General features: G+C 36.9%; 1 protein-coding gene across 9 annotated transcripts in view; it reads right to left on the bottom strand.

The window, feature by feature from the left end:
- The window catches only part of TfAP-2 (transcription factor AP-2), a 190258-nt gene that overhangs the window by 23113 nt on the left and 152811 nt on the right, over window positions 1-14334 (bottom strand). For 8 of the 9 annotated variants that reach the window (XM_067350427.1, XM_012369814.2, XM_012369815.2 and 5 more), the window contains 2 exons: window positions 12749-12970; window positions 11640-11691 (listed from right to left, as the gene is read on the bottom strand). In XM_067350427.1, coding sequence (XP_067206528.1) covers window positions 11640-11691; window positions 12749-12970 — 274 coding nt within the window. The remainder of the gene's footprint in view (window positions 1-11639; window positions 11692-12748; window positions 12971-14334) is intronic. The other variant, XM_067350425.1, reaches the window with a different exon arrangement.

The following is a 14334-nucleotide window of genomic DNA, read 5'->3' as shown; positions in this document are numbered from 1 at the left end:
TAACGGTCCTTGCCTGGCGGCGGCCGTGCGTTAGACAATTTGGTAACCTCGAAATGATGTCGGAGAAAAGAGAAGAAAAGAAACGATAGAAAAAAAAAAAAAGGACGAAACACGACGGGTGTCGGTGTGTGTACACGTTTTCCGTGACTCGCGTCAAGCGTGCTGCCTCTCCTCGTTTTTCTCTACGCTTGATATTAGTGGGATGTTAAGTGCGGCTTTTACGTATCGTTTATTTTTTTTCCTAACGTATACTTAAGGATTTTAATACTTCTTTTTCCTCATACGATGATTCTCTCTTTGCTCTTCTTCTCCGCGCTCCTTTTTCCGTTTGAACTTGGCTGAACTTTTTGTTGTGTTTAAATCAATTCCTGATCTAAATTATTTTTTCCAGATTGTGAGAATTAACGAATTATTACATCTGCAGAATCTGCTGAAATTGTTTTCGTTGATTATTTTCATTGATCTCAGACTTGACTGAAATTTGTCGAATCTATGGCGAAGTGCATTTTTCGAAAGACAATAATGCTTTAATTCATTAAGTATCAACAGCACGTACGCGTCGTTAGAGGAACATTTAAAAACGCCTAAGTGCTGCGAGCATATTTCTAATCGTGATGTTGCTATCTCGAACATTTATCTTGATTCCAGTAACGGTTTACGAACATATATTAATTTATTTAATGGGGATAGCTCGAGCTCTTCGCTTACGACGCTTGTAAGGTCGGCATCAATAGTGCTAAGCGTGTAATTATTGTGAGCTGCCGTAACCTTTCGCTGCGCGAATTGTGAAACCGTCTCACTCATCGACGGTCAGCGCTATATCGGTCTCTCTATCATCAGTTAATCACTCACTCCGTATGTGTATCTAGTAATTCGATGACGATAGGAGAAATAAGTGAGCTCGTAGAATTTTATTCCAGATTGTCTTAATTAATTATGATTAATCGCATTTTCACATGATGCACTTATCTTAAATGTATCATGCATTTGCTCGGACAGAGCATCAAACGACAATGTGTCTTTCCATCTGAAGATCTCGAGAAAGTTGAATTCGAGCGAACGATAATTGTGAATTTATCCAACTAAACAGCGAATGGCATCTTCAAACGCTTGAGTTATCGCGGCAATAATCGCATCTTCCTCGCTCGAGACGTGCTCCGCTTCTCTTATCGAGCAACATGGCCACACGTATGTGACGCACACTTGAATATTTTCCTCTTGAAATTACTGTCGCTAAATCAGAATGTAGATAACGTCCGGGAAGTTAACATCGGATAATTTATCAGTGCCCCGATGCAGAATGTTATCGCGGACTCGAAAGCGGAGCGTGTCGCGAAAATGACGAGCGACTATCCCGTGGATTAACAATTGCGGGCCGGTGATATTTGCGCAGTTAGAAATCGTAATAGTATTCTAAGTTTGCTCGCACAGATAATTTGTAGGTAGACTTCATTCGTAGCCGTTTACCGATTCTCTCGATTACGTAGCAACCTGAATCACGCGCGACCATGACACAGGAAGCACTTTATGTTCTTATGTCTTCGCGTTCTTATGTATCCGTTCCGAGAAATGTCCCCGAAGAAGATGCTCTTGCAAGTAGGCTTGGTTACTCACGATACAAACTTTCCTTTCGCTTCCAACTGCGTACGAAGTGTTGTACAGAAGAATAGTATAAGCGAGTAAAAATTACAGCTTCAGGCATCTTTATTCATTTATAATTATTTTAGAATAATATGAAATTTTAAATTTGCCTCTACAGAATTATAAGAAATTACTACCGAAAAACGCTACTTTAATAAATTCTTTGCATCTTTTAAAATAATCGAAATGAGATTGATACTATTTTTTTTGAAAAACTTCAAATTTTCTATTTGCAATTATTAAGAGTAATAAATTTATAAGCGAAAGAATATTTGGAATAATATTTGTGCTATTCGAGGTGAATTTAAATATACAGATTCCAATCCGTTATTTTAGTAAATTGCTACATAAGAATAAATCACTGTGTTGCTTGAACGCACATGTTTTCATGATGTTCTAAGAAAATGTTGCACTTGTAATTAGTTTTGACGTAGAATAGTAGTTTCGTGAAATTACTATGGGCGTAATAAGCGCATGATCTAGCTTATAATTTTCACGAGCCAATTTTTTATCATTTTATTACGTTTAGTAAATGATTGAAAATTGCTACATCTCGCTGTGTGCTATTATTATTAATTTGCTAATCCGCTGGTCACAATACTAATGCTTCTTCTGTTGCGTCGACTGATGTATTCGATATTGTATTACAAAATGCGCGTGTAATGCATATTTATGTAATATTTACACCTCTGAACTCTCATCTTCGAGCATTACAGGCGTCTAGTTAAATGAGAGTTCTTGTAGCTCACATGCGCGAATAACAAACATTAATTTCCGAATGCATTAAAATACAAATCCAATGCATTACATGACAATTAACTTGGGCGGATTAATTTAAAAAAATCGTGTTGAAAAACAAAATTAACAGTTCGATAATGGATTAAATTATAATCTCATTAAATATGAATCTTAAGTATCGCTGCTGATCGCTCTGATTACATAAATAGTATAATATATTGTCAATTATTGCAGTGTCGACAATTGGCGATTATGATCTTATCATATCGAGATGATAATTTCGTGAATTTCACGAAAAGCAGACGACACCGTAAAATTTCGAGGTTTCCTACGCGCGTGACAAGCGCAACTATGGCGCGGTTGAGACTGTGTAAGCAAATCGATTTGCATAATCGTTTCTATTTAATCTTAATTAGGGATCACCTGAAACGGCGCGCGCGATAGTGCGTTGAGAAATAACAGCGGCGGCTGTTATACGATCATTGACGAGCGCGTCGTAAAACCGTCATCCACGAGTGGCGAGCCACCGCCAGTGGGCGATTAATTAAATCTCTACTTCGAAGTCAATAGTGCGAGGAAAAGTGATAAATCGACGCGTAGTCGTGCAAACACGGCGTTTCTGCTCGTCTCCTCGCCGTTGGCTGCTGAGTAACAGGTCGACAGGTAGTTTGCTGTAAAAGGCAAAGCTGTCGCGCGTATACTGGGTCGATGCTGGAACAACATTGCGACTTTACAACCGTCACTAAGTGTAATAACATTGTCGAGAGTCAAAGGTGACGACAATAAGCGGTTACTCAGCCGTCGACGAGAGTTTCTCGCGAGAGCGCTTTTGCCGTTTCTATTTTATAGCTCGTACGAGTGAAGATCTTGTTAAATAGGATAAACACACGGTCTGTAAGTGAAATCGGTGCAGAAACGTTTAGTCGTTCGTCAGCGCGATAAACGCGCGTCTATTTCTGTGATTTGATTCAACGAGTTTGTTGACAAAGCGATCAAAAAGCTCGTGAGATATTTTTTGTTTATTCAAGAATTTATATTTACCACTTTTGTTGAAGTCTCAGGCTTGAGTAAAAGCTAGAATGAAATCGGCGCGGGATTAATCGGAAAAGAAATGTCAACTGAAAAATGGCGCGATTAAGATCTGCAAGCGTTCGTTAAAACGGACAATCACGATAATAAATAGGAGAATCGTTCGAAAGGAAAAGAAAAGCGTCGAGGATAAATGTATGGCGATCCTGACAAAAGATGCGATAGTCCCGAGATTAGATTCGCTGCTTAGCTCGCGAAGCACGGTTCGATCAAAGGAGGATCTTAGTCGCGCGCGGTTAAGTAACGCAAACTTACAATCTCTATGCAGTGCGTTGCACAACGCGCCGGCCGGCCTGTTTCGATCGCAGGTATTCCCCGTCATAGAACTGCGGTTCATAGAACGTCTAACGAGATAGATCATAAGCAACAATGGTCTAAAGACGATACCGAAGGCGGAGATTTGCTTTCTTGCGTTGAGAGAGGCCGACTGTTCTCCGTTTCGCATGCACCATTGTGCCGGCCGCCATCGATTGCCTCTCTCATCTCTTATCTCGCCTCGGCATTTCTTTCGCATCGTAACGAGTCATAACAATCGTGGCTGTGATAGCTCGGGAAAGAAATTAATCGTTTGTTCGTGGGCATTTGCGTACGCCGGAAAATGTGCAGCGCGCGATACGAGGAAATGTAGCAACGCGGTTTGCGTTTCGAAGCACCGCCTTCGCGACTCGCATTTATTACGAATTCCGCATTATAAATCGCCGTCGTTTTTTCTTCTGTTTGTGCTTCGCGAAACCCGCCGGTTTCGCAGAAAAGCGATGTTAACGAGGAAATGTTCTCAATGCCAGCTTTCCGATTAACTTCGACGTTGCCGTAATTCAAGCATTCGTGCCTAGACATTGAAATATTGTATTTCCTGATGATTTTATCGTATTCGCACTCTGGTTAAGTCACGAGCTGTTATTTCCGTCGCGAAAGAAAAGTCTGGCGATGGATATGTATGTATTCGCCGCGGCAGTAGCAGAGTGTTCGACAGTCGTATCCTTAGCGGCTAATAGTGATTGCGGGTCGAGCCGGTGTAATTTTCATTCCAACGGAAGCGATCGAGAAGAGAAGCTACGGCAACATGATCACTGGAACATGTTGATCATCAATGAAGTAATCTGCGACAGTGCCGCGTCTAAACACGCACGCGTGTTTTTCTCGGAAAATTGGCGATCGTGTTAATGATATGCGAGCGTGTAAAAATGTGTAACATATCTGGTAAAAAAAAGTGTAGTCTAATATATCACATCGAACAAATAAAATTAGTTGTTATAAAAATAGATGAGTTTATCTGTTTAAATAGGATTATTAATAAATATGATATAAAAGACACGTTTTTTTAATCAAATTTTATTTTATTTTATTTTAAAAAATTTTTAATCAAATTTGATCAAAACGTAAAAAAAAAAAAAAACGGCTCCCCCTTCATTCCCATCCCGTGTCCACCCTTGTCAATATTGCTGAAGCACTTACGTCATTTGTATTATACGTATAAGATGTAATAATGTGCGGGGTGCAGTAAGATGTTCGAAAGGCGCATCGCTGATTCGTTTAATTGATACGTCTAAAGCGACGATAAAGATTGGACGCTTGACATAGCACTTTAATTGAATTCGGTGAGACAACGAGGTAATAGTATAATGATATGTTCCAGTTAAGGCGAAGCAGCTGTGCTCCAATTTGATCGGTAGCCATCGATGAATGGGCGGAAGCAATATACGGTCGTGTACAAGCCTTTCATTATGAAATCGTAGATTAAAAAAAAAAGAGGGAGAAAAGAGAACGAATACATCTCTTTCGTTCCGATTACTTTCTCATGTTGCTTAAGCTTATCTTTCGGATATTTTTCCCGAACGCAGTGTCTTTCAGTGAGCACATTTTATTAATTTTTTCTTTCGTAATTTTCTACATTAATTGTAAAAGCATTACAAAAATGAAATTTTTATCGTTGTAAAAAGAATGTTGCGAATAATATTCAAAAGATAAATATCGAGAGTTTAAAAAGACAACGATAATGTTTGTGGTGTGATTCGATTGATGTTGAAAACTTGGGACGAGATTATTCTTTGAACTATTATCGCGTTTAAAATAAAATGCGGACAGTCTTATTTCGTATTAATAGAAGTAAATTACATTGGTAAAAAAAGAAGAAAAAAGGCAAGTCTTATAACGGCATATTTTTATGGACGCAACATGAATAAGGCGTGTGTTCAAGGTTATCGATCACATGCGTCGGCTGATATATAATTTCTGATGATTGGCAGCATATTAGAAAGCCATTTAAACCGAATTAATAACATCATCTAATGTAATGGTTGCTTATATAATGCCGTATGTGTGTATGTTATTTTTGACTATTGGAAAAATAACAACGTCACTGAATAGATTAATTAAATAAATAATTGAGGAAATATTTGTAAAATGTATTCTATATATCATGTATATAAATGTACTCGATGTACATATATAGAAATGTATTAACGAAGCCATGTGTGTCTCACATATTCTTTCCGAGTTAAAATGAGTACAAAAAGCAGAAGAACTATGTCAATTGGAAAATGCTCAGATTGACGAAATGATACATCTTCGCAATCAATATATACATTCGATGATTAAGCAATGACGTAGCTTGAAATGTTCATTTAGATGTACAGATAGCAAATTGATATATGCTCATGACTTGCAGATTGTACGCATTAAAATTAGCGCATGTCACGCGCAATACCAAGATTCATCAATATCACATAAAAACGATCATCTACGTTATTAATTGCAATCTTCCATACTTACAGCAATTATTACAGGCATATTTCATATATTTCACATAAACTTTATACCACGTACAGTGAATCCACTGTTTGATATTCATCGGATTTTAAGATCGAATCAATTTTAATTAATTTTTAATATTTCGAAAATTTTTATAATACATAATAATTCGTTTGTTGCGTCATTTTATGTACTCAAACATTTGAATCTACACGTCTTTCAGTTCCGAATATAAATTTCATTATTACTGCTACGGATATGATTTATGTTTATCAGATTTTTAAACGAGATTGTAAAGTAAAGTGATAGAAAGCAGTAATAGGAAAAAGCATGAAAAAATAAAAAAGATCTAATTATCGAAGAAAGAGGTAGAAGTGGAAAGCAATGAGAGCATTGCTACGCCGACGATAAACACAAACAAGGTGAAAACAAATAAGTATTGCCGACGCTCATCATTAATTCACGCATATCGGAGAAAAGAAACTCGCCCGGCGATTCACTATTATCCACAGCCGCGGGCTGTTTAGAGAAATCATTTCGTGCGCGCCGATGCAACCGCGCCGTGTCCGTGATTTTATAATGAGAGGCACACTCTTACGAGAGTGCTCGCGCACCTATGTGTGATTTATAGTGCGATTATATAATGCGATTATTACGCGTATATCGATAGATTAATATAACCACGGCACACGAAGCATTGACGACCGATGCGCGGCTATTGCACACTTCTGCGAGGATTTTGCAACTAGATGCGCTCGATACAGCGAATTCTAATCTCATTGAGGATTCGCATCAAGGCTAATCTTGCGTAATGTTCATAAAAAATTTCCTTGAATTCAATAAACAATGCCTGATTTTTGCTCCATGAGTTTTTTCAACAAATCGCAAAATTTATTTTTTTTTATTTCAAAAACGTTTCCTACTAATGTAACGACAACCATTATTAGTCGTGTGATTTGGAGATTTTATGTGTAACACAGATAATATTATAAGTTCGTTGTAAGCTTATGAAATTATAAAGTCATTTGCTTGCCGTCGCGTTTTCTTTGTAATACATAACGGATATATGATGCTCACGTCGCAGTCAAAGCAAAACGAAATCCGGTTGTAGCAGCATAGCGATTTATGATGGCGATTATTCGACATTTTCTCGTGTTCGTGCGCATCATTCGACAAGATAATGCGGAAATTCTTCCTTCGCGAAATAAAGGGGCTCGCCGAACAACGCTGCGACGGCAGGCACGCGCGTTAACGTGAAACAATTACCGCCGCTATACGTGACTGCCACTATACAAAATATCCATCTGCGAATAGCCTTGAGCGCGAGGCGTCAGGCTTACACGTGCCTCCTGGACACGCACAATTTCCTGGGTAATCAACGCGCCGGAAACTTAACCAATCGACGCGTAGCAACGACTTCGCTCACTTCTCGACCTCGATTGGTTAGCTGGTGACTAGGGTGTGACTTTTCAGTCCTAAAGGGGCTTCCTCCGCCAGGCGGGGGATCCACCTGGCCCCCGGGGCAACTACGAGCAACCGTGGTGATCGTTAATTTCATTAGGGGTCGATTTTAGGAAGTTAGCTGCCTTTACACAAAGATGGTGGGCCCTCCGTTCGTCTCGCGCGAGAGAATGGTCCTGTTTGCCGAACAATATAAAAAAGCACTTACACACGCTCGCTAATCGGACTTTGCAATCGATGGCGCATTTTCTCTTGATCCGATCAATCGAAGTGAGATGGGTTTGAATGAAATTTGCAATGCAATTTAGGAAACATGTTTTTTAGATAGTAAATAAAAGAGAAGAATACAAAAAAAAACTGTTATTCTTTCACACATTGCAGATAAAATCGAGAGATTGAAATAAAAACAAAGAATACGATAACTAATGTAAGTGTTTTTTATTTTTTATCTGACGGCTCGTGAAAGATACTAAAGCAGGTATTGAATATATGAATAAAAAAGAACTTAAAGTCGAGTACAGTGTTACTTGGCTCTCTTTGAATGATTAATTACTTTTAATTAACACAAAACACATGTTGCCATGTGTAATTTGAGATAAAAATACACGAAGAATTGTTTTAACAATTTCATTTTGACTTTCTTTTGAGTTTGTAGAATACATTTTTTTTCTCGAAATATCGAATGCCAATTTTCGAATTGTTTCCGGCCACAGTTTGTTGTGCGTGCACGGCTATATAGTTTTCGAAGATACGAAACAAACATATCTGTTTCGATCGACACAAACCAAAATAAAATAACGATTCTATGACTGACTGACATAGTATTGTTGTTATGGATGATTTTTTATTTGTTATTGTTAGTTGCAAATCGTACATCTATATATACATATATATATATATATATATATATATATATATATATATATATATATATATATATATTTCATGTCCACGTAAACTTTTACTGCGAATAATTAAAGAACAGAACTGTTTAAAAAAAAAGATCCCTTCTAATTAACTTATTTTATGACAATGTATATACGTTTATTCATTCATATCAAAGTAAAATTAAATAAAAAACGTACCTATCTCTAGGAAAATTAAAATTAGTAAAAAAACGTAAATCTAGTCAACATGATTAATATTAAAACATATAAAAAATATAAAAATTTATTATCTTATACAAAATAAAAATAAAAAATTTAGAACATTGATAAATATTATTTGATTAAGATAGAAAATACGCGGCTTTTTTTATTTTTCTCCAAACTATGATTCGCGATTAAAAACTTTCTAACGACCGCCAATTTTACCGTAGATATGATCAAAATTTCGTGGAGAGCGTCATCGTTGGTGAAAGAATCCATTCGTCCTCGATACTTCGTAGCAAAGTTAAACTAGAGCACGTCACCGTCATCGTTAAGTGATGGAGCCAAGGTAAGCCGCAGTAATTGTATAACCGGCTTCCGAGAAGCTGAACACGCTTAGCTATAAATCGATATATATCGTCGCTGTTACTGTCTCTGATTGGAACGATATGTGACAGAAACAAGTGTACGAGTTTTACTTGTCTTTTCATCCAGAGGAAGTCATCGTTAACAGATTTTTAGATAAATCCGATTTTAAAAAAAATTAAAAGATTACAAATATATTTTAATTGGAAGCGTTATGATGAAATCATAAATTACATCATTCTTCTTCGTTCGTAAACTGACACATCATTCGTACATACTGGATGCCCAGACATCCTCGACGTTGCATTTCACGCATATTTTGCGCCGGTTTTGGAAAATAAAAAAAGCATAAAAAAATAAGAAAGAGAGAGAGGAAGATGTCTGAGCGAGAAAAACCAGCGGGATAGAAAAAGACTGGTCAAATAAGCCGTCGCGCAGGACGGGTAACGAGGCATATAATAACCCTCGGTGACATTCGAACAAACAGCCATCTGTAGGTAATACCCCTGCGGTGAGGAACGCCCCGAAAACTACACCCCGCCAAGAAATTACAATGACAATGAGCGAAATCCGATCCGCCCGCGGGCACGCACTGTATTTTTTTTCCTTCACACCTCCTTTCTCTCACTGGAGTGAGTACGTATATATATATATTCTTTCTGTGATTCTATGCGACCTGGTAGGTTTTCGGCCATTGTGCGCGACGCGACGATCCGAAGAGAGGCGAAGAGAATCGCGTCGTGAAAAGCGAGGGTCGTCGCGTAATAACGTTTGTGGGCCGTACGTATGTGGGGCATCCAAAAGTCGTTGTTTCCGTCAACGTTTCCCAAATGATGTCGCTAAATCATCATATCGTTGTAACCGGATTCCCATGCGCTTTACTAGATATACTAATATAATGATTATAGAACTTTCTCATGAATTTTTTCTACATCGTTCAATGCGAAGCGAAATTGATTTCTTCCTATCCGTCGCGGAAGTAATGTTACAACGAAAAAAATTTTTTAAATAAATCCGATTAAAAAAAAACGGGAAGATCGGAATATTTTAATTGGAAAAATCACGATAAAATTACAAATATTGTTCTCTTTCGTTGTGCGAAGAGATTTTTCCGACTGTCGAAAATTTATTCAAAAAAATTGGTTATATATTTTTGTAAAATTATTTTCAAATTTATTTCTCACTTTGGTTTCTAATATGTGCAATCGAGAGAAAGTGCGTGGCAAAAGTCTTTGACAGACTTTGGTAAACATCCTGTCAGCTAAAGTGACGAAAATTGCTGCCACCATATTGGACACGGCGGTAACGCGGTGTGTGATTGCGTAATTAATTCATAGATCGAAAGTTACATATTTCGGTCATAGGTGTAACCATCACGGCAAACTTTCCGGTGAGACTTCTCCGCTAAGTCCGTTGAACGGATACAATCGGTCTAGCTGAGCGTGATACTTTCGCAAGACCGCTGGCCGCGATTCTATCTCGCATTGACATGCCGATGAGAGGGGCGTATCGCGGAATTTAACGCGGCGCAAGTTTCCTTATAACCTGCCTCTACCGCGATTCGTAACACATCCTCCTCCGTGCTGGACCAGTAACTCGATTGTAAGTTACACAATCGAGTATCGATAGTATAAAATTTGACGCACATTTTTATTATCCGTTCGAAATTGTATATTTAAATATTCAGGTGACAAGTCATCTCAAATAATATTCACTTAGATACAAGTTTCGTAAAAATTGTGAACTGTGTTTTTCTCAAATGATAATATAATGAGCAAGAAATCCATTTCATTGCAAAATTAGCAATGAGTCTCAATTTCTTTATATCTCGATAATTAATCTTCCTAGCTTGTGTTATATATTGAGCGTAAGCCTATATATATTATAAAGAAAACTTTTAAGCAAAAAAATCGAGAGTTAAGCTCGATCGTGCGAACATAATTTATCGTGTTGCGATTCAGGCGATACTCTTCGAAACGGCATTTACACAGGTTTTTGCGATCTCTATCGCGGTCGATGGGTATTGAAAGAGGGACGACTACTTGCATGAGAATGCACCGGCGCGTCACTTTTACGTGCATGGCCTTAAACTTATTTTAAGAAACGTTTAAAAATCTTGTCGCTCCTACCCTTGACACAACAGGGCAGTAAGAAAGAGATAAATTCTAATTAAGGGCGACAGATCGTCGCTGGTCCGGTTATTTTATATTTCCGGTCGTGTATTGGGATCCGGTCGTTTTACATCGGGATTATATTGCTGCCCACTATTTCGAGTCGGCGAATGTATTTATCGGCAGCATTTTACGCTTCTGCAACGCGTAAATTTATTTGCGTAAGTGAATTCCGTACCGAATGATTCCGCGATCGAGAGGCCACATTGAACCCAGCTTTGCGCTACGCGTAATGAATAGGCCGAAATTTGGAAATATCTTTACAACATTAAACTGTTGTTTCGAATACGCATGAGATACAAATAGGATAATAAGTTGTTACATAATTACTTACTTTTTAAGAGTGGCAGATCGTTCATGAACCCTCCATCGTCTACGTTTGTATTCTATAAAAATTAAAAAAATAACGATTGAAATTAGTATCATTAATTATAAACTTAATAGAACGTGCAAGTTTCAAATTTTTTTAAAATAAAAACATATTTGATGAAAGTATGAAGTTGAATCTTTTACATTACATATTTTGCTAATTATGCCACATAATTTTCAAAAAAAAAAATTTGCTTAAAATTGATTACAGAATAAGTATGATTAATTTTTATTCCTGTAATTTAATTTGACAGAATTCTTTAACATTAAATCTCTTACATTATAAGACTATGCTTGATATTGGATTGTTATATTTTCTAAAAAAATTTTATTTATAATATCTTATGATTGAAAATACGCAATCCTTGATACACTTGTTAAAATGTTAAAAAATAATGTAAAAATCTTTAACAATACATCAAAAACAGTTCACTAGCATAAATATTTTTTATTATAATACTTTTTCACGAAGTGGATATTTTTTACATACAAAAATATTGACAATAAAATGTGCTTGTATAAGACAAAGAAAAACGTTTTAAACGGTTTTGACCGCAGCAAAGCAGAGCATATTTCGTAACATTCCGTCCTGCGTTGTAACAAACTGTCTGACATTCTATTTAACGCTAAAACTTTTGATATTAACATAACTGCTTTTGTACATTCTGCAAAAACAAACTCATTCAGAAAAATTGAAAAATTTATTCTACAAAATTTACCATAGAAGGAAACTTTACTCTACTTTTTTCCTTAACTTTTATTTTCCACATTAGATACAGATCTTGATATTTATCAACATAAATTTCAATTCTGCCAAAATAAATTCCATCTAAAATTAAAAAATAAATACATTTTCGCTATTGTCATTTGAACCTCAAAAACTAGCGATATCTTAAACATTATGAGCCGAGGTCAAAGCCATTCACTGTATATCTTGATTCAGCGGGAAATTTTACAGGTCTCCAATAATCGTAACACTTTCATTTCTGAAAAAACCGTGATTTTTCTTCATCGGAGAGAGAGAGACGATAATTCGAGGGATGATAATAGAGAAAATATGTTGCGATTACGTACATCGTCGCTCACCTGGGGGTCGTCAACGAGGCTGCTGTGTAAAACGAGGTCGGTTTGGTCGAGGCCCGGAGGCGGTAGAAGGGCGTCAGGACGTCGTACGGCGCCATACTCGACGCCCCTTCCACCACCACCACCTCCACCGCCACCTCCGCCGCCTCCACCACCTCCGCCGCCACCACTACTGCGTCCACCGTCGTAAGGGAACGATGCGTGCATGTTCGTCTGAAATCAGAAACGACGTTTCAATCAGCGTTTTCTCGCGCCTTCAGTTAGCATTTCCAATCGACAGACATTTTGTAAAAATTATCACAAATGATGATTTTAATTGTTTTGCATGTAAAAAAATTTTTAAATAATAAATACAGAAAATCATTTGTCTCGCTTAGATTGCAGGATAGAAATGCAAGTGTGAAGCACTACATCATGTATGTATTATATAATATGACCGCTTTTATATACACGTAGTATACGGAGAATTCGCGATTAGATTTTGCAGCGACCTTCTTTACATTGAAATTACATTTCAAACAATATCAAGCAGTTTTACATGCAAAAAAATCGATTGTTCCAGAGATACAAACTTTGCTAATTAAACGCGATTGATTTCGGAAATTTAAGAACACAGAATCTTTAAGTTTTTCTTCTAAAATAAAAGCTAAAGCTAAAGTTGTAGTAGAAACTAAGGCTAAAATATAAAGTAATTATATAAGCTATTATATATTTCTGTGATATAAAAAAATAATGAGCCGAGTTGAAACTAACGTGGCTGGGATCTAATTCGACACCCGTGGCAAACGTTAATTTAGTATCGCGAGTTACACGACACGGTTGATAGGTGGTAAATAGGTAAAGGCCGGGAGGTCGGGAACGAAGTAAAAGGTTGCCGTCGGGAGAAAAATTGCCTCGATTACCGGTATAACGGATCCGTGACGGTTAGGAATCCTCGCTATTCCTGCGCGATGATTTTGTACTGTATTTAGGATGATAATGAGAGGAAAACAGTGAGCCATAACCGCGCTATCATTAGCGTAACATCATCCGCAATTAACTCTTACGGTGCGGCGTATAAATTACACATCTATTGAATATTTACATTCTTATTCATATTTATCATTGAATAATGTGCAACCATATTTCTGCGTAATAATCGGCTATAATAACAAGCCGCATCATACTTCGTTCATTACTGAATTTTGATGCGACGTTGCAAAACATACAATTTTTATATTTTACGATATCAAGAAAAGTATATAAGTGTCGATGAAGCATAAAAATATACCCGATGGATTGAATTTTCTCTTTCGAAACTTTTATTTTGGTTCATCTTTAAGCCTCATCTTACATGAGACAAAATCTTCTAAATAGACAAATATTAGCCATGTAAAAATGATTTGTTGATTTGCATTGCCAAGTCTGCAGCAATTAGACATAAATATGATATTGTATGTGCTTTAAAATATTTTTGAGAGCAAAGAATAATTCAGAGTTTCATATATGCGATAAAAAAATATTAAAACATTCGACAAATATGAAGCAAGTCGCTAGAACTTACATAAATCTCAAAAAGTCTAACATAAGCCGCATAG

The sequence above is a fragment of the Linepithema humile genome, chromosome 2, assembly GCF_040581485.1.
Source record: "Linepithema humile isolate Giens D197 chromosome 2, Lhum_UNIL_v1.0, whole genome shotgun sequence".
NCBI classification, from domain to species: Eukaryota; Metazoa; Arthropoda; class Insecta; order Hymenoptera; family Formicidae; genus Linepithema; species Linepithema humile.
Note: the sequence above shows the minus strand (reverse complement) of the source record. Positions and strands in the feature narration are given on the sequence as shown.